At 45.5% G+C, this 24488-nt stretch overlaps 1 protein-coding gene across 2 annotated transcripts in view; it reads right to left on the bottom strand.

The window, feature by feature from the left end:
• The window catches only part of LOC121672495 (frizzled-3-like), a 48007-nt gene that overhangs the window by 5587 nt on the left and 17932 nt on the right, over positions 1-24488 (bottom strand). For both annotated transcript variants that reach the window (XM_042045157.1, XM_042045158.1), the window contains 3 exons: positions 17147-17343; positions 15091-16108; positions 631-779 (listed from right to left, as the gene is read on the bottom strand). In XM_042045157.1, coding sequence (XP_041901091.1) covers positions 631-779; positions 15091-16108; positions 17147-17343 — 1364 coding nt within the window. The remainder of the gene's footprint in view (positions 1-630; positions 780-15090; positions 16109-17146; positions 17344-24488) is intronic.

The following is a 24488-nucleotide window of genomic DNA, read 5'->3' as shown; positions in this document are numbered from 1 at the left end:
ATGGACCAAAAGTCATGGAGGAGTCACCGAAAGGCTTCTGTCGTTGTGGATCTGTTTTAAAACACCTTAAGACAGTATTTATTATGAAAGTATCCACCCATGGCTACCACAAAATCACACAAATGGTCTTTAAATTGATTCCAACCTTAATCTAAATTAATTCCAACCTTAGAGAAGCTCCAAGAAATTCTTACTGTCACTTTATCAAACTGCTCTGCAGCACTAATGCATAAGGAAGATTAAAAGCAGAGACAAAGGCTTTCAACTGCAGCCACGGTGAGAAGAACCTGCATTTCATCTCAATTCAAAGGTCTGGTTCAGTTGGCTAGATGCACATTTATAAATAAAAAGTTTTAATTCCACCTCTCAGTAAGAGGCAGCGCAGTTGCAGCGTTCACTTGACAATTATTGTTAAAAATATTTTGAAGACAGACAAATGTAGATTTGATTCTAGGACCGAAGAATAATTAGGGAGAAATGAGCAATTTTTGAGCTGTTGCCTGCCTTGTCCTTCCTTGCTCCATTCTGGTGACTTTTCCATCCATTCCTGCCTTTGCCTCCATGAAAAACCAACCCAAACACCCTTCCAGGACTGCAAGGGAAGTTTATCCGTAACATATCCGTACGCACTCTTTTTTCCTGCGCCCGTGGAAGAAGCTGGCCCACTCAAAACAGGTCTTCTTGCTTCCAACCCAGAACACCGAGGGGATCCCAACGACCAAGGCCATGAGATACTTCATGAGGAACAGAATCAGATCTGGACGGCTCATCTGAGTGACCTGGGGAGAGAGAAAAAGAGAAAAGGAAGATTCATCGTAGCTCACCACTCATTTATGGACACATTTAAGTCATCCCTCCCTGCCTCGAGCCAAAGCAAACATCGTCAGGATTCCTTTGTTCCCTGGCTCCACGGAGCATGACCGAGAGCGCTGCACAGCCCAGTGCTGGCTCGGACAAAAGGCTCAACCGCTGTGAGGTCCCAGCCTTTATTTGTACTTCTGCTCTTTTCTCCGTGCCCTGAATAATTGTGAAATATTTTCTAGTCTGCAAATCATGAAGAGTCGTTTCTTTGATGGGATTAACCTAGATAGGACCAGGTGCTGTGGCTGCTCCTGGGAAAAATGCCAGTGAAACGCTTCATGGATGGTCAACACTGATCCTGTATTCCTTGGAGGGTTTCCCTGTCTCCCTCCCTCTGGAATTCAAGGCACTGGCCAGGTACAACTGCCGGGTTCTTGTCAACCCAGCAAAACTTTCTCTCTTCAGGGAGATCAGCTGAACTTGAAAATGCTCACAAGGTCTATTTTCCCGAACATTTTTATACACAAAGGGTTTGTTTGGAAAAGAAGACACAAGGATGTTCTTTTCAGGAAGGTCTGTAGGGTAGCTGCAAAACGAACAGACATCCAGGGGCTTTCTGGAATCGATAACCTGGCTCAAAACCTGACCCTTCAAGGACAGAGACCTTCCAGAGCAAGCCTGAAAGATGCCACCAAGCTGTGGAGGGAAGGAACAAACTCATGGTGGTGTGAATTCCTCTGTAAGCATTTGGGTGATGCTGGCATTTGCACTGTGACCATGGAATTCCAACAGTTCCAGCAACTGAGAGAACTGGAAGTGTTCAGTCCGGAAAAGAGAAGGTTTGGGGTGACCTAACTGTGGCCTTCCAGGACCTGAGGGGAGCCCACAAGAAAGATGGAGAGAGGCCATTTACAAGGGCCTGGAATGACAGGACACAGGGAATGGGTCCCCGCTGTCAGAGGGCAGGGATAGATGGGATATTGGGAAGGAATTCCTGGATGTGAGGGTGGGGAGGGGCTGGGATGGAATTCCCAGGGAAGCTGTGGCTGCCCCTGGATCCCTGGGAGTGTCCAAGGCCAGGCTGGATGAGGCTTGGAGCAACCTGGTCTAGTGGAAGGTGTTGGGGTTGGAACTGGATGATCTTTAAAGTCCCTTCCCAAACCATTCTGTGATTCTGTGATCTCAAACACCCACTGGCCATTAAATTACCTGGCCTACAGCAAGAGGTTCCCTGCTTTTCGTCACAGCTGAGGGAGATCTCCAAACCCCTTGAAATTTTCTGACACCTTGAAAATTCTTATTACCCATGGGGACGAGGACTGTGAACAAGAGGGAACACGGATGACAAGCAGCAGATTTATCCCGATCCCAACAGAAATAAAGCTGGTGCACAACGGGATAACAGCTGTGTGACACAGCTGGAAAAACCACCACGCCTAAGGAAGTGACTGACCAGCCTGCCTAGAGCATGAGGAAACGTCCAGGGAGCCGTTTGAGATAGGGCCTGGCGCTCCCTGAGGTGAGGGTGAGACTGGAATACTCTGGGAATTCACAGGGATGTGGAGCAGGGCCGGCAGGAGGACAGGGAACAACCAGCCCTCCTTGCAAGAAGCTCCTCTGGCCTAGAGGGACTCGAAGGTGTGAGAAAAAGAATAACACTGAAATGTGGGGAAAAAACCACTTGGAGGTGTTTGATCTGTGCAACAGAACAGAAATACGGCTGCAGCAGCCATGAAGGAAATTCCATCCTTAGGAAAGTGGGATTTTGGAGTAGCTTCAGACACGAGTTGTGGGGATGGGCATGTTCTGAGTGTCACCAGTCTGCGACCTCAGAGGTTGACAGTGACAGTCAGAGCTCCCCTCTGCTCCTACGAGCCTGTAATAATGTAGAAACACAGATACAACCTCCTAAAGCAACACCAAGAACCAGTTTTTCCCCCCAGATTGAAAATTCAAAGTCAAAACATGCCCTGTGTCAGGAATATAGGTTCCCACCCCGTGATACTCCAGCCATATTCCAGTTACTGCTGAGCTGCAGCACAGCTTCCACTGGAGCAGCACAAACCCAGCAATCCCTGGTTTAATACTTTGTGTTACTGCACATCTTTTAGTGCTGTCACCGTTGGAGATGGAAAATGAAAGTGCAGAAGTGTAATGAGCACAATCAGGAGAACATAATTATGTTCCTTAAGAGTTCCCCATCCATGTCTGCCCCAGGAAACGCTGAAGGGTCTTGGACACCACTGTGGACCTTCCCACACCATTTAACAGAACAGGTCTGAGGTGGTTTTGTAGCCAACCTGGGAGATTTCCACCCAGGAATCAAAAATAGGAACAATTACCCAATAAAAAATTACCCAACAAAACGAAGCTCTCAAAAATCCACCTTAATTATTTCATCATGAGCTCGTTTGGCATTAAGTGGAGTAAGTGGTGAAATTCATCATTTCTTAATGAAGCTGACGTTCAGGTGCATTTTTATGTATTTAATTATTTATATTTACATTTAATGTCTGTCCACAGGGCCAAGTCTCCCCTGGCAGAACTTCTGGCCTGAAGGGAATTTAATTTCGAATTTTTCATCAAGAAAAAACCACCAGTTCTAGTGCTACAGCTCTCAGTTGCTCACTTCCACCACGATATTACAGTAAATCACTCAACAGCAAAACTTCTGGCTCAACACATACATGCTGAGTGCTATAAATAATTCCAGGCCAAAAAATTGAAATAAATACATTCAACAAATCTTTCAGGTGAAAGGAAGCACGTCCTGGTCTTCGACAAAGCCAGTTATTAAACATCATTAGACACTTTTCTCCAAATTAAGCCTCTTTGCACCGAGCAGCCAATTCAGGGAGCAACACCCATTAAACTCACATTAATACTGAGTGACTGCACCTGCTTGAAACAATATTCATCTGCAGATACGAGATATTTATAATAATTAACAACATTTACAATAATTAACAGCACGAAAATAAAACTGGAAATGACTTTTCAAGGTTTACTGAACTAAAAACCAGGTGTTTGAACCCAAAGGTTCCTGCCCCTTCTCCAGAGCACTGGGGCACCTCCAACCCCAAAACACTGGGACAGTGACCAGGTTGGACAGTTTTAAAAACAGCAAAATAAGGCAAAAACTCACTCATGTTCACCATCAAAAGTTAGACTTTTTTACTGCCCAGCTGTTTAGGAAGAGTCGCAAACACAAACCAGTGAAGTAGTGCAGACTTGGACGGGGTTAGATTTATCCACAACACATGAAATCCTGAATTCAATGGGAATATCCAAACTCCGCACATCAACTCAACCAAAATGCAAAATATTTTCCAAAAGCACCTGTGAACACGATCTGCTCTGGGTCCTTATTTATGGTAACCCCTCTCCCCGACAGGGAATGTAATGTTCAACGGTTCCAGCAGCACTTTTGCTATTTTAACCCCATTTTTATACCCCCTCAGCTTTTAAAGCTCAGCCTTCCCATCCCTGTTTGTGTCTCCTGGGAAAATCCAGGTACCCAGGACTGCTGAGGGAAGCGTGGAGCAGCTGAAACAACGATGGCAGCAATTCCATCACCTGCTCTCCCTTCTCCCAATAAATTCATTGTGCACAATCCAATCTTTTCCAGAAGGATCCAATTTCAACATCAGACCTCAGTAATTTTCTGGGGGAGTACTCAGACAAAACTCTGCTGCTGTGACATTGACCACACTATAAATAATCAGCTTCTTAATGTCTTCAAGTTGTTGCAGTTGAAGGACTAAAAGAGGAGACACAAAAGCTTCATGAAATCCCAGATTCCTGTGGGAACCACTTTTGAGAATGACAGTGAAAATTGGACAGGATCCCTGGTTTCAATTTATCTTCTTGGAGAGAGGAGACGATGCTTAATAAGGGAGGGAATAATCAATAAATGAGACACTCTGAGATGTCCGAGTTTATGGAACAAAGTCACTTGATGCACTTTCCATCTGTGCTTTTAAAAATTCAGGTTATAAGGAAATACCTTTGGGTTTAAATGAAAATTTCTTTGAGCACTACCTGGCTCTGTTTCCCTCTGGGATACCTGAATAAACTACTGCAGTTTATTGAAGAAACCTCTCTGAAAGCTGAGCTACTGCAAGGAGGAAAAGGGACTGAAATGCAGTTCAGGAGGATTTAAAATGTATTTTCATCTCTCACTTTTCTACAAAACCCTTTGGAGCTGCTGACTCGTGCTGAGCTCCACACAATGCCATGTAACAGATACTGTAATAACAAGGAGCAGAAATCGTAGAATTTACAGCACTCACAGAATGGTTTGGGTTGGAAGGGCCCTTAAAGCTCATCTCATTCCAATCCCCTGCCATGGGAGGGAAAAATCACTGATTTTCCTCTTCTTTTCTAGAAACACAATGCAGGCAAAGCACTGCTGGCAGTTTTCATGCCAGAATTCACTCAGGAGAAACGACTCCAATACAAAAAGCACCTTCTCAGCAGCACAGGCAGCCTAAGGTATCCCTGGAATGAGATGATCCTTCAGGTCCCTTCCAACCCAACCCATTTTATTAAGAAATTCAGTCTGTTCTTGCTTGTGCCGATAAATATGTGGTACTGAAGCTGCAATTAAAGATTTAAGGGCATTTTAGCAAGGTGTGCTGAAGGCATTGCTGCATTTTTGGGCTGCAGCACTTTATTGAAGTACTACAATTAATTTTTGTTAGGGAAAATGCCACATATCCCTCTGTTATGCTGTAGAAATGTGGGATTTCCTCATCCCCCCTCCAATGATTTACTCACCAATGGAGGTTTAGATATTCTGCTTTCAGAGGAGGGGTCTGAGGGGGGACTTGACCCTAAAACACCCTCCAGCAACCTCAGCAGCCCAGTTTGGGAGTGCAGCATTAACCACAGATCCCACACAACAGCAATTCCCCTGCAATCAGCCCTGCAGGAGCACTGACCTCGCCTTTCAGTTCTGTTCAGCGAGAACTCCGAGTTGTGAGACACCAATAAAATTCCCAACGTGCATCTAAAAATAGAGGCTGAGCAGCGTTTCAGCTATGAAATAACAATTATCACATTTTTTTATCAGAGATGGAGACGCGGCAATGCCATCAAAAGGGTGATCCCTCAGTATCAGAGAGTGAATTCCACTGCTGATGCAGCCAGTGAGGGAAAAAACCCCTCCTAAATCCAATTCTAGAGTCTACATTCCTGTTACCAGCTGAAACAATAACTGGGAACAGCTACTAAGGAATTGAATTCTGTCATTTCTTCTGTTTCCCACTTGGCACCATGGCCAGACCCTTCTTAAATCTGTGAACCTCAACATTCTCCTCATAATCCTGGACCAAAGGCTTTCAAAATTCCCCCCTCACACTGGAGAGCTCAAATCCGGAGACAGATCTCCTCTGGGCCTTAAAAACCAGCATAACGTCCTTCCTTCTAGATAAAAACGTGCTTGTTCTGAACACCAGGAGCTACTTTTCCATGAGGGCAGAGTGTCAGGGACACAAGGGAGTGGAAGGCCCTGGGGCCGTGTCCTCAGACAGGAGAACCTTTCCCAGAGGGAAGAGAATTCTGGTGGTGATTCTCTGTTTTCCTTCAGACCTGATGGCTTTCCTGGGGATGTAAGAGGGGTTTGTGCACTCCAGGAACACAAGACCTTGGCAATTTCATGGAGTCTCTGAATGGTTTGGGTTGAAAAGGACCTGAAAGCCCATCCAGTTCCAACCCTGACACCTCCCACGATCCCAGGTTGCTCCAGCCTGGCCTTGGACACTTCCAGGGATGGGGCAGCCACAGCTTCTCTGGGAATTGCAGCCCAGCCCTTCTCCACCCTCACAGGGAAGGATTTCCCTGTGGATCCAGGCTCTCAGAGGCACCGAGCTGACAAGGAAAAGAGGCAAGGAGATGCAGGATTTGGGCTGTGGGCTCCGCGCCGCACTCGGAGCTGCTCAGACACATCCCACGAGCACGGAGGCCTCACCCAGCAAGTTCTGTCAGATACAAAGATCACGGCTGTAACAGAGGCATTTCTGCAGCCCATTTTCCCCCTCCCATCTGCTGGGCTGCTGCAGAGCATCCAACAGAAAAGTTTTTCCCTCAGTGAATCCAAGACTCCTCAGCGAACGCACTGGTTCGGAGGCATCGCTTCCCTCCCGCAACACGCGGCGGGCAGGTGTTCAGAAAGGAGGTTAAAAACATCAATTTCCACATTTCTCCAGGGAAAACCAACACTGCTCTGTAGGCACACTGCTCATTTAAATGCTTATATAACTAATTCCTGAATATTTTCCCCTCCTGCCCCCAAATGATCAATCACAGCTGCTTTTTCCTGACACAGACCAGTGGCCTCTTCCCACTAAAACGTGTGAAACCACAAATTAATGAGCTCGCCGTGTGTGGGGGGGGAAAAGCCCAAACACAACACCTGTCCCCCTCCTCTGGGGCAAGAATGCTGATCATTTGATATTTCCCTGAGGATAAAAAGCAATGAAATTCAAATTAACCCATCCTTTTGTTGAAAACAGGGAAAGTGGGAGGAAAGACCAAAGGGAATCTGATCTAACAGCCTCGCTGCCATAAGCATTTCCATCACTGTCGTTGCTCTGAGACTCAGGATTACACTCACAATTTGTTTTCCAGTCAAATGTAGTAGGATTTGTCACTGTAAAGTAAGTTATTATTAAAATATTGCTTGTTTGGCTTTTATCAAACCATGACACCATTCTGGCTACTCTGCAAGACTTGGGGCAGTAACAAAGCTAAAAATAAATAAAGAAGACACTGCAATAAAAGCTTATAAAATCACCATCTTCACGGGGAACAGCTGTTCTGGGGAAAACTTACCCACCTCAGAAGTTAAGTGATAGCCCAGATCCACCTCACCACACCAAACTCATCTAAAATACACCTTTCCCCCAAGAATTTTAACTGTGCAAGTGCCAAAAAAAATACATCCCTAAACAAAGTGCCTCTACAGAACAATTCAAAGGCAATGAATTCTGGTTTAGAAGAATTTCTCTTGAGTTCCTCCAGTCTATTAAGGGAAAGGAATTTATGGGGGTGAAATTAATTCAGGGAAAACCTGCACTGGTTTCACCAGGGGTTATCCCAGGTCCACGCTCAGGGGACCACGCTGGAATCTAAAAATCCACTGGGAAAGCAGCCTGGCCAACCAACACGGCAGAGTGGCCTCTCACAAGGCAAATCTGATTTCTGTCCACCCTGCTGCTAGAAAAATACTTGGATTAAAATCTTTGCAGCCTCAAGACCTGTTTGGCAGCAGACATTCTTCCCTGAATCGGTTTAATTCTTCCAGGACAGAATTTAGGGAGCTCGTTGTGAGTGTATCCCCAAAAAGGAACTCCCACTCCTCGGATAAAGACGCTTGGCAATAAAAAACTGTGAAATCGCTGGAGATAAAGCCCTGAGAAAATCATCAGTGTGGTTTGGTGAAGATGCAAATAATGGCCAAGCCACTGCTCAAAGCAAAGTGCAGAATTTAGGAGTGAAACAAAAGGTGTTTTAGCCAACATAATATTTATAATATAGTTTTTATTCTCCACAGACAGAAATTCTGTGTGCATTAGGTTACAGCCCTTCGTTTTCAAGTCATAGTGTGAGTGGAATAATAATAATAATAATAATAATAATTTGATTTTTGAAAAAATCAGTTCAAGTGAGTCTTTGAAAAATAATTTGGTGTCAGGGTTATTCCATCAACTGAGAAAATTTCACAGTGTAATACCACTCTGATATATATTCAAATATAATAACAAGAGCTATTAATGACTTAAAACTCCTCTCAGTTCCCTCTGAAGAACTGCTTCAGGAGGAGAGATTGAATTATTTTCCTACATTAAAGTTGGGTTGTTAAACCTAGAAAATAATGCAAAACAAGACAATTCCCAAAATTCAAACACAAGGGGGAATGAATATAAGGTGGCCAAAGCATGACCCTGATTTGGACACAGCTCATCAGTTTTGATATTTCTTATCAGTTTGGATATTTCTTATCAGCATTTGATACTTATCAGTTTTGTTTCATACTGGTGAAAATGACAAATAGACCCCGGTCGCGTTCATTTTGGAGCACAACAGATATTCTAAAAGAATTCAGATTATACATAATGACTTCAGAAGCACTATTAAAAAAGGCAAAAATAAATAAACGAACCACAGGTAAAAATAGATTTCCAAATGCAAACCCCAAGCAATTTCCTGTCGTTTATTAAAACGAAAAGATAAATCTGTTTTTTTGGGTGATGGATTTCCTCTCACAGGTGCTGCAACGTTCGGTTCTGAGGGTAAAGAGCAACTTCCCTCAGCTTTTGCTGCTGCTTTAATCACAATTAAAGAGTCAGTGGGAAAAGATCTTCCTTAATAATTGGAATTATTATTGTTGCTCTTTAAATGTATTATTTTTCCTAAGCATCCAAACCAGGAGAAATTAACTCTATCATTGCCAGGAAATGCTGCAACACTGTGATCAATAATGTTCTGAGCTAAGTTACATTTGTTTTTGAAGGAAACCCAGCTCCTAATTCCGATTTTCTCCGTCTCTCCTGATTGATATGGAAAACCTGGGTTTATCTCCACCTTTGTTTTGTTTTTTTTTTTTCTTTAGGATGGAATAATTACATCCAACAAGAAGCAACTCCTTCAGGGCAGATTTAAGCAAATCCATTACCTCTCCTAAGAGGAATTCTAAACAATAACTGATGGAAACAGAAAGGAGGAGGAGAAATCCGGATTTACAGACATCCCTAAATATATTTATTCCCTTCCTGCTGGTGCCACACGAGCAGTGCCATTTCCTGACAAAGCCTCTTTTCTCCAGCCAGCCCCGAGCACTCCCCGCACGGTTCTGCAGCCCCACAGATGGCAAAACAGCTGAGACACACTGGGTTAAAAACCACAGGGGCAACACCCCCGAGGAGTGGAGAAAATGGGGGGGGGGGGAGAAGGGAAAAATGGAGAAAAAATGGAATTTTCTCCACAAAAACAGAGAAATTCCATCCCGACTTGAATCTTGGAAATGTTGCCCCTGCCTCTGTTGCAAGGGCAGCTTTTAAAAAAAGCAGCAAAACAAAGCAATTTAGAGATGTTCCAGGCTCCAGAAGAGCCTGGAATGAAGAGATTTTTGGCACACAGCGTTAATTTTGGGACACAGTCACAGAATGATTTGGGTTGGAAAGGACTTAAAGCTCATCCCATTCTATCCCCTGCCATGGGCAGGGACACCTCCCACCATCCCAGGTTGCTCCAAGCCATGGGCAGGGATGCCACATCTAAAAGGATCTTGAAAATTTACAGTAAAATAAAAAAATTAACCATGATTAGCTCCAAAAAGTTCATTTGTGAAAATGGGAGACGAGAAAAGTGCTGAATTCTTGAGCCAAAACCCCCAGCAGGTGACAGGATTTGAATCCTATTAGGATTTTAATCGTAATTTTAAAACACATTTGTCCAATGTTGTCAGGTAATGCATTAAAATAATCTCTATAGTGTTAAAATTTCAGTATTAACAGGAAAAAATTGGCAAGTGTGTGCTTTTATTCCCTTTGTGCCACACCAGCCAGGGATGGGAGTGAGTGGGTGAAACTCCAGTAAAATCCCATTTAACTTCATCCCACAGCAAGGCTGGGGGCTCCACTTGGAAAGAAACAGTGGAGAGGAAAAAAAAAATGGGGGAAAAAATGGGAAAAAAATGGGATTGTCTGTTTTTGCTGCTGATAAAGATGATATTCACCATTACATCATCTTACAGCTCGGAATAATTGAGTTCTCAAATCATCAAGGCAGTTTGAATGTTTTTAAAGTGAAGATCAGAAGGAAAACAGAAAAGATTCGGAGATAAGCACAGGAACTGCTTCAAAGAACTCGGTGAAAATTACTTTTGGAAGAGTTGTGCTGCAAAAAAACTCCTCTCTATCAGCAGCAAAGCAGAATGAGCTCTCCATGGGATTCCCAAATTCCAGGAAAAACCATCTAGGTGCTTTTTTATGTCAATTCTCAAAAAATGAGCAAAAAACCTCTTCCCTCATTTTCTTTCTGGAATGATTATAAAGATTCTACCAAGGCTGGATGAACATTCAGGATGTAGAAAATGAATTTAAAAGGTGTTGAGGCTTATTCTGATTTTTGAAGGGGACTGACTGCAAAAACACCCCCCCCAATTTTCCCCAAAAATTGTCCCCAGAATGTTGCAGCAAAAATCCTAAAATAAAAATACCCAGGAAGAGCAAATGTGACCTCTTGAAAGAGACCATGGATTAAGTCAGGCACAATTCATGCCCCACCCATGGAAGTGTTTCCCAGGCCAGGCAGGGATGGGATGGGATGGGATGGGATGGGATGGGATGGGATGGGATTTAAGCTCCCTTCCCTAAAAACCATGGAAAAGAGAAAACAGGAGCAGCACCTTTGCTCTGAGCAAAGCAGCACAGAGGCCTTTAAATCCCTGTGTGGGGAAAAGCTGAATATCAGATCACAAACAAAGATAATTAATTCCTACTGCTCCGTTCCTCTTCTCAAGGACTCCCACTGCAGCACCAAATGTCTTTGAAATGGTTTATTTTCCTTTTTTTTCCTCTCTAGTATCTAAATTTGAAGCCTCTCCCAGAAGCCCAGTGCTGAGTCTGGCCCTGAAGCCTCTGTGGAAATTGTGGAGTCTGTTTAGGTTTGGATTTGAGATAAATTAATCTTAAAACTTGCTTTGCTCTGCAGGAAATCAGATTTTTCTTGATTTTTGAACTCCTGCTTTTCATAAGAGAAATGTGCATTACAACCAGTTTTGGGGCAGACTTTACTGAGTGTCTATTTCACTTCTTAGCCAAACTCATCCCAGTTTTGAGACCTATTTTCCCAGACTGGGACAGGTCACTGTGGCCCAGTTTTGATTCTCCTTGTAATTCCAAGAGGAATAAAACTCCGACACTCTCCTTGTAAGGAATAAACCACCGTGCAGGACAAGGATGTGGAACAGCAGCTAAATGAACTTTAAAGGGTTTTTCTCCCCTTTCCCCCTGCTTTTCCTTTTACTTCTGAGGTTGGATGGAAAGGGAATCACAGCTTTTATGGCAACAGGAACTCAAAACCTGACTGGACGCAGACCTGGGCTGACCCTGCTTGAGCAGGGGTTGGAGTAAATGTGTCCGCACGTCACAAAATCATGGAATATCCAGAGCTGGACCCACCAGGAACATGGAGTCCAAGCCCTGCCCTGCACAGACACGCCAACAATCCCACCCTGTGCATCCCTGGGAGCGCTGTCCAAATGCTCCTGGAGCTCTGGCAGCTTTGGGAATGTCACCATTCTCTGGGGAGCTGCTCCAGTGCCCCAAAACCCTTTGTGGGAAGAACCTTTCCCTAAAATCCAACCTGACCCTCCCCTTCAACCTGAGCCATTCTGTGCTTCTGCAGAGTGACTGCCCAAAACTTTATCCCAGAGCACCTGCACTCGATCTGATTCCCACAGGATGACACACTCCACCAAAATCTGGGAAGAAACTGCAAGTAAGAGAGGAAAGAGACAAACTCTGAGAGCTGAACATCGGGGCAGGATTAACAAACCAAGCCAACATCAAGAATTTATCCGGAATAGTGAAATGGTTGGCCTGTCCCAAGGCTCTGCCCTGTGAACGATGAAGTGACATTGGGTTAACTCCTTTTTTAAGGCAATGAGTGAAAAGTAGGATTCCAACACAAAATTCAGCTCCTTGTTTGAATATTCCTATGCTGAAAGCAGATTCCAAAGGCACCGTTTCGCCCTCCAGAAAAAGAAAAATATTCCAAGCTCGGTAAAATGAGAGGTGGATGGGTCAGGACAGTTTCAGGCCAGTGTGAGCAGGGATTTCACAGAGAAGTTGCACTGACTGGAAAGATCAGACCAGTGCAGTCACTGCAGAGCCCTGGCAGCAGGAACAAGAATTATCTGTGGTGACACTTTCATCAATTTGTCCTTATTCCCACTGAAAGGCCAGGCTGGATGGGGCTTGGAGCAACCTCAGATAGTGGAAGGTGTCCCTGCCATGTGCTCCTTCTGGCCCTGCACTTACTCCATGAGCAGAGGGAATATTGGGACATTCATTCCCTGTCCTTGTGGCAAAGAAGGTTTGATTTCACAAGGAAAGCAACGGATGCCTCCCAGATTTGCCAAATAACCAGGAGAATCCATATCCAGGTCAAGCCAGGAAACATCCAGGTAGCCAGAAATCACAGTGGGAGCATAAAAACATCTTGTGGCCTCCTCCACTTGGGAATATTTCTAATTTTGGGGCCATTTCTCATTCTAGGCAGCCAAATAAACACAGTGGCTGGTTTTTATCTGAGCCCCAGCCTGGTTCTGGAGCAGGCAGGAGAATCCACGGCTCAGCACTGACCTTGCGGTCCCTCCCACAGGAGCAGCTGCATATTCCCACCCCCCTCACCAGGAATTTTCCAGAAGGAGTTTCTGTGGCACCATCTCCGATGGCAAGGATGATGTCACGCTCCGATGGACTCATGGATTTTTAACCTCGGATTTGCTGGTGTTGGGCAAAAGCTCCCAAAATCCACAACCCCGGGGGGGAAGCTTCACACATAAACATTTTATCCACTGTGGGATCGACTCCAGCTCTCCATTTAGAGCTCTCAGAAACATTGGAAGTTAATTAAGTAACATTAAAGTTCGTAAAAATATGCTCTTATTTCGCCACTGAGGGCTATTTCCCACAAAACTCCACATTTCTCCCTAATTTAAGGATATATTTCACTAGCATGAGCTAAGGATAAAATCATTTTCCCCACAGCTTTGGGAATCCGTTTCAGTTATAAATCTGGATTGTTTAATAAGGGAAGCATGTTTAGTTTGAGGGGAAAAAAAAATATAAATGGATGGGTTAAAAGAGAAAGAAAACCCCCTTCTAATACTCCCTGGGGTCTGCAGGTCCTTCAACCCAATTTGATGTGAATGAAACCATTATTGTTCTTTTGACTCCCGCTGGGCCATTATGGCAACGGTTTGCCAGGGATTTCAGGAGCATTTCCCTACATGTTTTCATTCTTCCAGCCCTCAGTTTTGAGGTTTAAAACAAGTTCTTGCTCAAAATTTTTGGGAGGCAAAACCCTCTTGATTTTATAGATCCTTACCAAACAAAATTCAGATTGGCACACGGTGGGTGCTGGGAATTAATCAAGAGAAAGCCACATGTCCCTGGTTTTTGGGGGTTCTTTTCCTTTGTTTTTAAGCATCAGCCAGTTTGAACAGATTAAAACCTGCAGCAGTGAAGACTCAATCAAGCCAATGGAACTGCACACACCCACTGCCAGAGATTTCCTGCCATAAAAATGCTCCCGCACTGGATGGGAGGGAAGAGTCCCACCCTAATAAAACCTGATGGAGAAAAACACCAGAAAGGGTTAAAAGGTAATAAAAGGATTATTATCAAGCCTAAGCCAAACCTTTAAGTGATATTTCATTGCTTTAAAATGTGAGCTTTGATGATTCAGCTGGTGTTTTAACTGCTTCAAAGCCAAAATGCTAATTTTTAAATATCCCTCTGCATGCAGCTGTACAATAAAGGTTTGCTGTAAAACCTTCTGGAAATAAAGTTCCTTTAAAATAAGTTGCAGAAAATATCTAAGGAATGTCATTCCAAAAACAATCTGCCCTTTTGGCTCCAAAGTAGGCAATTAATCCCTGCAATACTTTCTTTTCAACTGCATCTGAATAAACCAGTGGAGAGTTTGATCTTAGGGCTCTTGGAGGCTTCTGTTCTGTGATAACTCAATTAAACTGAGCAGATAACTCTTGATTTCTTGAAAAAAACCCCAAAGCTGATGAGCTGCAAGCTCTGGTTTTCTTCAGAAGACACTTCAAGAAAGATTTTATACAGATGTTCCTGGCACAAAATGAGCACAAAACCTCCGGGCCATCGAAGCCCCAAAACTGCTACAGACAAACAACGAGAACTAGAAAAAGCAGCCTGATGACAACTCAGTTTAAATGCCAGAATTCCTCACCAGCAAAACTTCCAAAGGCCAAAAACAAACTCGTCAAGGCCCAGCCTAGAGGTTGGTTTAAAGTAACATCTTTATATCCCGTGGAGGTGCCACACAGCCCAGAAACTCCACAAAAAAACACCAGGCAGCTGATGGGAGCCTCTGATTTCCCAGCAACACCCGGCCTAGGGCATTATCCCAATAATTTGAGTACGGCAAGAACTTTATTTACAGGAATAAAAAAATTCCTATAAAAGCACTTTTGAGTTAGGGAGGACGAGTAACTCTTCCCACATGCCCTCCCCCGGAGTTCCTCACCTGGTAGGGACAGGGGATGTGATACTCCCGGCAGCGCTCCTGGATCCACGTGGTCTCCCACACGCCCCGATACGCCTGCTCGTAGAAATAGCAGCCGATCACCACCAGCAGGGGCACGAGGTACAGCACGCTGAACACGCCGATGCGGATCATGAACTTCACCAGCTTGTCCTGGTTCTCCTTCTCCAGCGGGATCTCGATGCGAACGCGGTTGAGGGAGATAATCCCGGCCAGGAGGAGGGAGACTCCCACCACCACGTACAGGCAGAGAGGGGCCAGCACGAAGTATCGCAGCGCGTCCACGTCGTAGAGGCCGACGAAGCACACGCCGCTGATGTTGTCGCCTTCGATTTTGTTCATGGCCAAGAGGATGATGGTGAGGGTGCCCGGGATGCCCCAGGCGCTGGCGTGGAACAGCAGGGCCTTCTTCTCGATGGCCTCGCTGCCCCACTTGGGCACAGCCGCCAGGAACCAGGTGATGGTGAGGATGACCCACCAGACGCTGCCGGCCATGGTGAAGAAGTAGAGCACCATGAAGAGCATGGTGCAGGCCTTGTTGTGGGAGCCCTGCGTCACTGTGGAGGCCTTGTACTGGGAGGGGCTGGAGGCGTTGCAGGCCACCCGGTCCTCCAGCAGGAAGCCGATGAAGAAGATCAGGGACACCATCATGTAGCACACGGCGTAGAAGATGATCGGCCTCTCCGGGTAGCGGAACCTGGTGACGTCGATGAGGAAGGTCAGGAAGGTGAACAAGGTGGCCGAGAGGCAGACGATGGAGATGACGCCGATGAAGTAGCGGGCGAAGGACAGCTCCTCCCGACGGAAGTACATGTTGGGGCAAGGAGGGGAGCAGTCCTGGACCCTCAGGAAGGAGTAACCCAGATCCGGGTCGATTTTCAGCTCCCGAGGACACCAAAAGCCGTAATCCCTCTGGACGGCCATCGGGGCCTCCTCCGTGGGCTCGCCGGCCAAGTTGAGGTCAACCAGGCGAGGATAGGGCTCGTCACAATCTGGGAACCTAAAAAGAGGCATTTACAAGAAATATACTCGTACTTTACAAGGGCTGGTAACTTCATCTCTAGGTGTGACTTCAGGCAAACCAACGGGAGCAAAACCAGACAATCCAAAAAACAGGGAATCCATTAAATTCTGCACTGTTTAGACACAAACTCATCCCACAGAGCAGTGTTGAAACTATAAAATAAGTTCAAAAATGAAACAGACCAGGAGCCCATTGGGGCTTTAGGAATGAAGGTGAGGATGGAAGATCCATCCCAGGAAGTCTGTGAACTTAGGCCCGTGGCAGCATGATTTTATAGAACATTTTAAAGCCTTTCCTAATCAACTCCACTTGCTGCCGTCAGACAGGGCAGTGAGGTGGTGACACCAAAATTCCAACTAGCACTGCCACCAGCGTTAATAAATGGAATTATGACGGAGATATTTGTGTAGTCAAAGCTCTGACTCGAGGCAAGGACCGTCTGAGTTTTGAAGGAGACACTGGAGGAATCCCAGTTACCTAGAAACGTCCTCTTATTTTATCCTCTTATGACTTACTTAACTAAAATAATTTTAATTGTTTTCCATTCTCTCCAATCCAACAGTAAACGATTTCTTCCTGTTTGTGCTCCTCAGTTTCATTAGCTGCTGGAGTCACTTACAGAAAACAACAAGGCATGAGGGTATTGTTTCTAATTTCACGTGTATTCTGCCTCAAACAGCTTGGAACACCATCAGGTCGTTTTTCCGTAAAGTTATTGGTGCAATGTAAAGCTGAACACGGCTGTTTGCAGCTCAGCAAGGGGTAGATGCTCTGCAAACAGCTTTGAGATTTCATCCTCATCAAACCCAGCCAAGTTTCAGCTGATCTCTTGGGCAGAAATAGGAACTCACTTCCCACCTCAGGAAACAGGTTGCTGGAAAAAGGGAAGGAAAACATGGCCACTTGTGATGGAAAACATTTAAAACACCTGGTTTTTTACGAACCATAAAACATCCTGGATCGGAATAAAATTTTATCCTGGGAAAAAAAAAAAAAAAAAAGGGATTTTCTCACCTGGTGCACTCCATATCCTCCGGCCAGGAGACCCCAAACATCTCCATGAGCTTGGAGCACTCGCTGTGGGCTCGCTGGCACAGGCGGCGGCAGGGCAGCGTCACCCGCCCGTACTCCATGCACACCGGCGCGTACAGGGCACACAGGAAGGGCCGGAAATCCCGGGAGCATTCCAGGTTCACCATGGGGTGGAAGGGCTGGCAAAGAGAAAGGAGAGGATTCAGCAGCTACAAGCAGCAATTTGTGGAATGTTTCACTTTGTCTGATCGCAGCCGTGACCGCGACCTTCTTTTCCCGGCTGTTGGGAGAAACGATCATCAGGACAGAACTGAGGTGTTTTAGGAAGAAAGGTGACCATGGGGACAAATGAAGAGATTCCCAAGGGATATTTATGTACTCAATCTGCATTAAAATCAGTGGGAATTCGACAGCTGAATGCTGGTGGGGATTTCAGTTCTCTCATGAAGGTGTATCCGTGGAAGGAAAACATTCCCAGCCCTCACGTTACCCCAGTTATATAAATTCCCACACAGCCACAGAACCTCCCAGCTCCCAGAACAGGGTTGTAACCACAGTGAAGGCACAGCCAAGATGCCTTTTCTTGCCCAACCAGCAGAAAACACCGCGAAATCAAAGCCTGAAAAAAATCAAGTCAAAATAAATAACCGGTGTCTTGTGCTCCCATGGTGCTTCACAACAGGTTTGGGTGTTGGTGAGAGCAACACTCCTCGGAAGCTCCGAGAGAAAATCTGTCAGAGTTGGGCAAATACAGCTGGTCTGGAATATTCCTGAAGGATAAAGACGGAAAAATAAAGAGGACAGGGATTTATGTCTCAGTGAAAGCTGCTGCATGTTGATAATCCACGTTGTATTCCTACTGTCCAGCGTGGGTTCGTTTTGCTCTTGCTTTTTGTGGTTTGTCCTCAGAACTCTCCAGGAATTAATCAATGTCTCATTCCAAGTTTCTGGGGCACCTACCAGCATCCAAAGCCTCGCTGTCTCTTTGGATATCAATGTAAGATCAATGATACTCCCGTGAGAGTGCAATTAGAGAATATTGGAACACATTAGGGCTTCCAGCTCTGGAATGAAACAAACCAAACCCCAGACTGCAAGAACACCTCCATGAGCCACTTCTCATCCTGATTTCTATTTCAAATCACAGCTCAAAGGGAAAAGTTGACAGTGGCTTCATCACTGGCACTGCTCTGTTCTACACAGGCTTTTAGAAAAAGTCCATTATTTGGATAGCAGAGTTTTCTCCACAGCCCAGCAGGATTAAGGAGCAGAATCCTAATCTTTGGAATGTGCAGTGCAATAGCTGAAGCACAAATGAACCTGCTATATAGAAATACATCCAAATCCTAAATCTTATTAGAAGTGCAGCTGAAGAAGAGCTGCAGAACGATTACATTCTCAAGCAGTGATTTCCTGAGAAGTGTTTTAAAGCAATTCAGCATTTTCTTTTTCCAAACGATAGAGTAGAACTGATCTAACAGGGAAAAAATGGGGCATCTTCTGTGGTAACAGAAATGGCAAATACTGGGAATTATAAGGAAAAGTTTCACACCTCCCTTATCACCTCTTTACTCTTCCAATCCTTCCCAGAAGTCTCCTTCCCCCTGCAAAAGGTGAATTTTTGGAATACAAGGCACAACCATGCTATGAGTTCAATGTGGGGTTTTTTTAAACATCATTATTATTTACCAAGCTGAACAAATCCCCTTCATTTTTCAAACACCCCATGAACAGGAGAGCCATGAAATTCAGCAATAACTTGCAGGAAGAGCAGGATGAGCCTCTGGAGTTATCAACCAGGAAAAAGGCAGCAGCAGTTGGGAAATATTTACATTTACAAGCTCATGTTTCTCAAGGAACTCCTTCTGTTTGGCTGGACATGTACTTCAGAATTATTTTTATTTATATATTTATTTGTGAGTATTTGTTGTCTACAGCAGAGTTAAAGCCATTGTTTGACCATGTGGATCCAAGAAATCGATTCCAGGGAGTTACACCAGCTGCCTGGAAAAGCTGAAAGTAAAAATCTTCCTTTGTTTGATGGAAAGGGAAATAAAACAAGAACTCCACTTTTATTCTGGTAAGAGTTTAACTTCCCTTCTTTTCAGAAAACCCTGAAAATGAGAAAATTAAGTTATAACTTTATGAAAAAGAGCTCCTGTTTCCATGCCTGCCCCAACCCCTGAGCTTTGCCTCCTGCCATTGTGGGTTTCTACAAACCCACATCTGAATTTCAAGTTCTCCTGACAATTCCTCCCCTACTTTCCTCTGATACACCTCCCACTAAGAAAAGATGTTCCCAAAATTCCTCTTTTCCTGCTCTTTTGCCTTTGTTAAAAGATCTGTTTGGATTTGGTGGAGCTGCAGAGGCTGAGCTGTTTCGGAAGAGACCCCAGAGCAACTCAAGGTGTGCAAACACAGCTCCAGGTGAAGGGAAGGACAGGAGGAAACGGCCTCAACCTGTGCCAGGAGAGCTTCAGGTTGGACATCAGAGGGAATTTCTTCATGGAGAAGCTGTTAAACATTGGCAGGGGTTGCCCAGGGAGGTTTGGAGTGCCCGTCCCTGGAGGCGTCCAAGGAAGGCCTGGACGTGGCGTGCTCTGGGCTGGGGACACGGTGGGGATCGGTCACAGGTTGGACTCAATGATCCCAAAGATCTTTTCCAGCCTCAATGATCCTGGGATCCTGCGAACTTTAAAATCCTGAAGAGGCTGAGCTGGAGAACAGGAGAAGAAAAATCCCGGCAACGACTCCTGATAACACAGAAAAAGAGCCTCGCTTGCTCTGAGGCAGCGACAGCAGCATTTGTGCCTGTGGGCAGCTCCCTCTGAAAGCGCCCCAAAAATTATCCCCAAATTGTCTGTCCTCGCAGCTCCAAAGATGAAAAGTCACCTCCACCTACTGATTATGTTGTTCCCTATTAAAAATAAACCCGGGGAGATTAAAAGACTCTTTTTATGCTCTTGCCCAAGGACGCAGAGCAAGTTATGACTCCGCCGGTGCCGAACAAAAGGCCCTCTGTTAAATGGGATGCGCTTTTGAAAAACGCCTGGTGAACAACTCCAGGAGGAAAAAGGAAGAGGACGAGGGCAAGAGGAGGTGTGGCAGCCAAACTGATTTCAGTCATTCAGGCCAAGTCCCAGGAAATCCAAGAAAGGAAGAGATAAATGTTTAGGAAGAGATAAACTCTTCCTGTCCTTGGCTTTGCCACCCAGGTGCTGTGTCCCAGCCCTGTGTCCCTGCTTCCCTCAGAGCAGCACAACCTCACCCAGCTCTTTCTTCTCCCTCTTCCCCAGCTCCTTCCTTCCCCGCTATTTCCATCAAGAGCTTAGATGGCCGTGCTTTAGCAGAGATTAGAAATTTCCTGCTGGCCTCGGGTTTGTTTTCAGGAGGGGGTCATGGAATCGCAGAATGGTTTGGGTTGGAAGGGACCTTAAAGATCATCTCCTTCCAACCCCCAGCTTTCATTCCCCAAGGGATGAAAGCCAAAGGAGAGCTGGAATGTGTAGATTTTCCCTCACTCCAAATAATTTTTTTAACAAGTCCTCATTTTTGGTTACAAACAAGAGAAGTAACTCAAATTATAAATACACCATGGAACCGAGATCTGATTTCAGACCTCGTAATACTGAGAGATAATAAACCCAATTATTTTCTTATCAGGTAAATAAAATAAATATTTCAATTAAAAAATATTTACACAGACATTCAACTGGCTGGTTTTGGGAAGTGACTTTGCACGATTTAAACCAAATTACTCGGCTGATCTTTCCCTACTCTGTTTGGTTTTATATTCCATTCTTTGAACAGAGAACTAAACAGGAAGCATCCTCATAAATCCCGAGAGGGAAGGAGGGAACTTTTCTCCCCTCAGGCTCCTGGGAAGAGAGTGATGCTATGACTCTCAATTGCTGCTGCAATTCCCGGGTGGAAGCAGCTGCCTCAGGGCACATCCTGGCTCAGAGCAGCCACACGAGCTGCTCTTTGTCCTGCATCTCCCGCTCTTTGATGGAAGAAACCGGGAATTGTGTCTCAAAGGGCACGGGCACTAATGCCCTCCAGGCTGCCTTCCCTGGAGAACTGGAGCTGCTTTGGATTTAGCTCTGCAGACAGCTCCTGCTTCCACTGAGCACATCTGGCCCCTTGCTTCTGACGGCTGTCACGAGCAGAATTGGTTTCCTTGAGACTGAAAATCTTATTTTCCATCGCCCCTGACTCCTGTGAACCCCTCTGGATTCACTGGATCCTGCAGCCCACGCTCCTGGCGCTCACACTCCACCTGGAGACGTTTGCTCCAGGTTCACACCTGAGCTGAAGAGCTGCTGGGATCAAACAGGGTCCTGCCTCAACCCGGCTGCTGCTTCCTGAAGAAAATCAGGGAATGCTCACCCGGCCACAGCAGAGCAAAAAGCAGGGATTTGGGGCCCGAACTTGGCAGAAGACCAGAGCCATTTCCACCTTTTCCCACCCAGTTTGGCTCGAGCTGGATCGTGCCGTGAAATTGAAGGTGGCAGAGAGCACCACGAGCACAGCCAGGTGTGCAGGAGTGAGTTTGTTTCTTCTGGAATCAACGCAGTTCACCCAACTTCGTGCGACTCCGGTTGCTGCAGACCCTTCATTCTGCTTTCTAAAGGCAAAAGGTGACTTTGCCCCAGCCTGCTCTGAGCGCACGGTGCCAAGACACGCCCAGTGAGAATTCCCGGCACAAAGCACATCCCCGCTCACCTCACCAACAACTTCCCTGTCGAGAAACTGAGGTGTACTTTTATTTTTGGAATTATTTCTGGTTTTTCACAGTGCTACACACGTACGAAAAGCCAAGCGGGGCACGGCTCTGGCTGCCTGTTGAGCTTTTCCCCTCCAGCATGGAATAAAGTGATTCCCAATTATCCCTATGAACCCCGTGACCCACAGCCTTTCAATATCCCACACCTCATAATTTGATGGCAGCTGGAAAAATCCTGGTAGCAGTGAGGATTAGACTGACACTGCACTGCTTTAGGGGCTGGGAAGGGGAAAAAAAAAGAACCAGATTGTTTTTACCTTAGCACTAAAAATAAATGCCTGCATTTAAACAGTTATTTAAGTAACTCCAACAATATAAAAAGACAAGCAATTACTGTGGGTTTAAATGATATTTTTCTCATGCTATAGGTTGGACGAGGCACTCACTTTGTTATTCACTTTAAACCCAAGGCCAATTATTTTACCTGCCTTACTCAGAGAGGGCAGCAATCATGAAAAACCATCCCAAGCTTTCTGTCTCCAAACAGACAGCCAAGGTTAATTTCTGCGGGAAGAAAAAAAGGAGGATAAAGATGGAAGTAGTTAAAATACAGGGAATGACATTAATCTCTGCCTATAGGACTAAAAGCAAAGCCATCTGCTCGAGTTCTTTAAAGAGGTCTCCTGCTGCATTTTAAATTCCAAAGTTCCTCTGGAAGACGGCATCCATCTGTCAGCTTTTCCTGGATGTGGGATTCGTGTTTTGGGAATGGGGGAATGAAGATGGGTGGTCCTGGTAACCATTTCCATTTGCAGGGAGCGTTGGGTTGGTGGCAGCTGAGAGGGTTTGGGCTTCCTCCTTCCTCTCCATATGCCTGCTGTGATGGGCTTGGGAGAATTCCAGAGGGATATTACCAGGGAAATACATCCACCATCCTCTGGATTGTATTTTTGATACTGTTAAATAAAGACACTTTGCCTGGGCAAGGAAGAGACTCTGGGGCAGGAGCTGTAAATCTCGTCAAAATCCTATTTTTCAAGGAAATGACACATTTCCATCTCCTGCAAAGATGACATTCCAAGTGGGAGAGTGATCACTGCTTCCAGGCCCGCTGGGAAATGCTCTGGTGCTGCTGTCACCGTGGGAAGGGCAAGGAGACCTGTGCTGAGAAGTGGAGCAACACCAACCTTCTCCTTCCCTTCTCCTTCTCCTTCTCTTCTCCTTCTCTGTCTCCTTCTCCTTCTCTTCTCCTTTTCTGTCTCCTTCTCCTTCTGTCTCCTTCTCCTTCTCTTCTCCTTCTCCTTCTGTCTCCTTCTCCTTCTCTTCTCCTTCTCCTTTTCTTTCTCCTTCTCCATCTCCTTCTCCGTCTCCTTCTTCTCTGTCTCCTTCTCCTTTTTCTTCTCTATCTCCTTCTCCTTCTCCTTCTCCTTCCCTGATCCACACAGCAGGATCACACAATTCCTGCCAGCTCCAGGGAGGTCTCCTTGGAAAAAACCAGGAGAGAGGAGCATGACAATCCACTGCTCAAAAATCCGAGCAAAGGAGGAAAAGCATTTGGTGGGGTTTGTCAGAGGATTTGACACTGGCCGGAGAGCACATGATGGGATTTGCACCCAGATCAGATTCTTCAGTGCTCAAAAAAAAAGGGGATTTCTATAAATCACAAATAGGATGGAAAATACAGATAAGGACACAGCCAAAATTCGAAGTCACCATTTGGATTTGCCTCCCCTTTTGATTTTTTAGAGCTGTAAATATACAGGATGGCAGCGCCTGCCACAGAATACGCAACATTAACACCCTGCAGAACAAAACCAGACAAGCTGGATTTCCAAACATAAGAAATTCCATAAGAAACGCTGAACCCTCCCACTGGAGGGTTTTTGATCACCACTTTTTTTTCCCCAAGGCTTGATGACTTCTACTACTTCATGTGTGACTTCGCTGTGGTTTTTCACCCAGCTGATGCAGCAGGATATCTAGAATGTTTAATATTACAAGCCAGTGCAGCCTATTGGATCTCTGTGTTTTCCACTGGGATGAGGATGGCAGAAGGCTTCTATTTGCTGAATTTTGGCATTCAAGCCCAGGTTGGGAGATCAACCAGGGGGACCTGCAGTGTTCTGACTGCCTTAAATGTCAGCTTTGCTGTCACCAAATGGTCACAAAATGAGGACAAATCGCAGTTGTCACCTAAGGCACTTCAGGGGCAGTCTCACAAGGGGCAGAAGTTTATTTATCCTCTTCCTCTGCCACTCTGACCCGGGTTTAAGGTAAATTAAAGTGAGTTTTAGAGCATCAGCCCCACAGCACAGCAGACAAACCCTTCTTGCCACGGCAGAGAAGAGGCACGAGGCTGTTAGAGCAGAACTTTTGGCAGCCAGGAGGGGCAGGAGGCTGGGAAATCCAGGAGCAGAACTTCTGGCAGCCAGAAAGGCTGCAGGAGACAATCCATCCACGCTGAAAGAATTCAGGAAGCTTTGTCTGCTGCTCCCCTGGCAGCCAGTCTGCTGTCGGAATCCTCTCACAGGATTCTCCCACCAGCCAGAACACCTGGTTCCATCCACGGGAAAACAACGGCGAATAAATCCCCTCCTG

The sequence above is a fragment of the Corvus kubaryi genome, unplaced genomic scaffold (assembly GCF_017639235.1).
Source record: "Corvus kubaryi isolate FWS band 111438036 unplaced genomic scaffold, C.kubaryi_AGA036_p1.0 62605, whole genome shotgun sequence".
Lineage (NCBI taxonomy): Eukaryota > Metazoa > Chordata > Aves > Passeriformes > Corvidae > Corvus > Corvus kubaryi.
The sequence above is the reverse complement of the archived record's forward strand: the minus strand, read 5'-3'. Positions and strand labels throughout refer to the sequence as shown.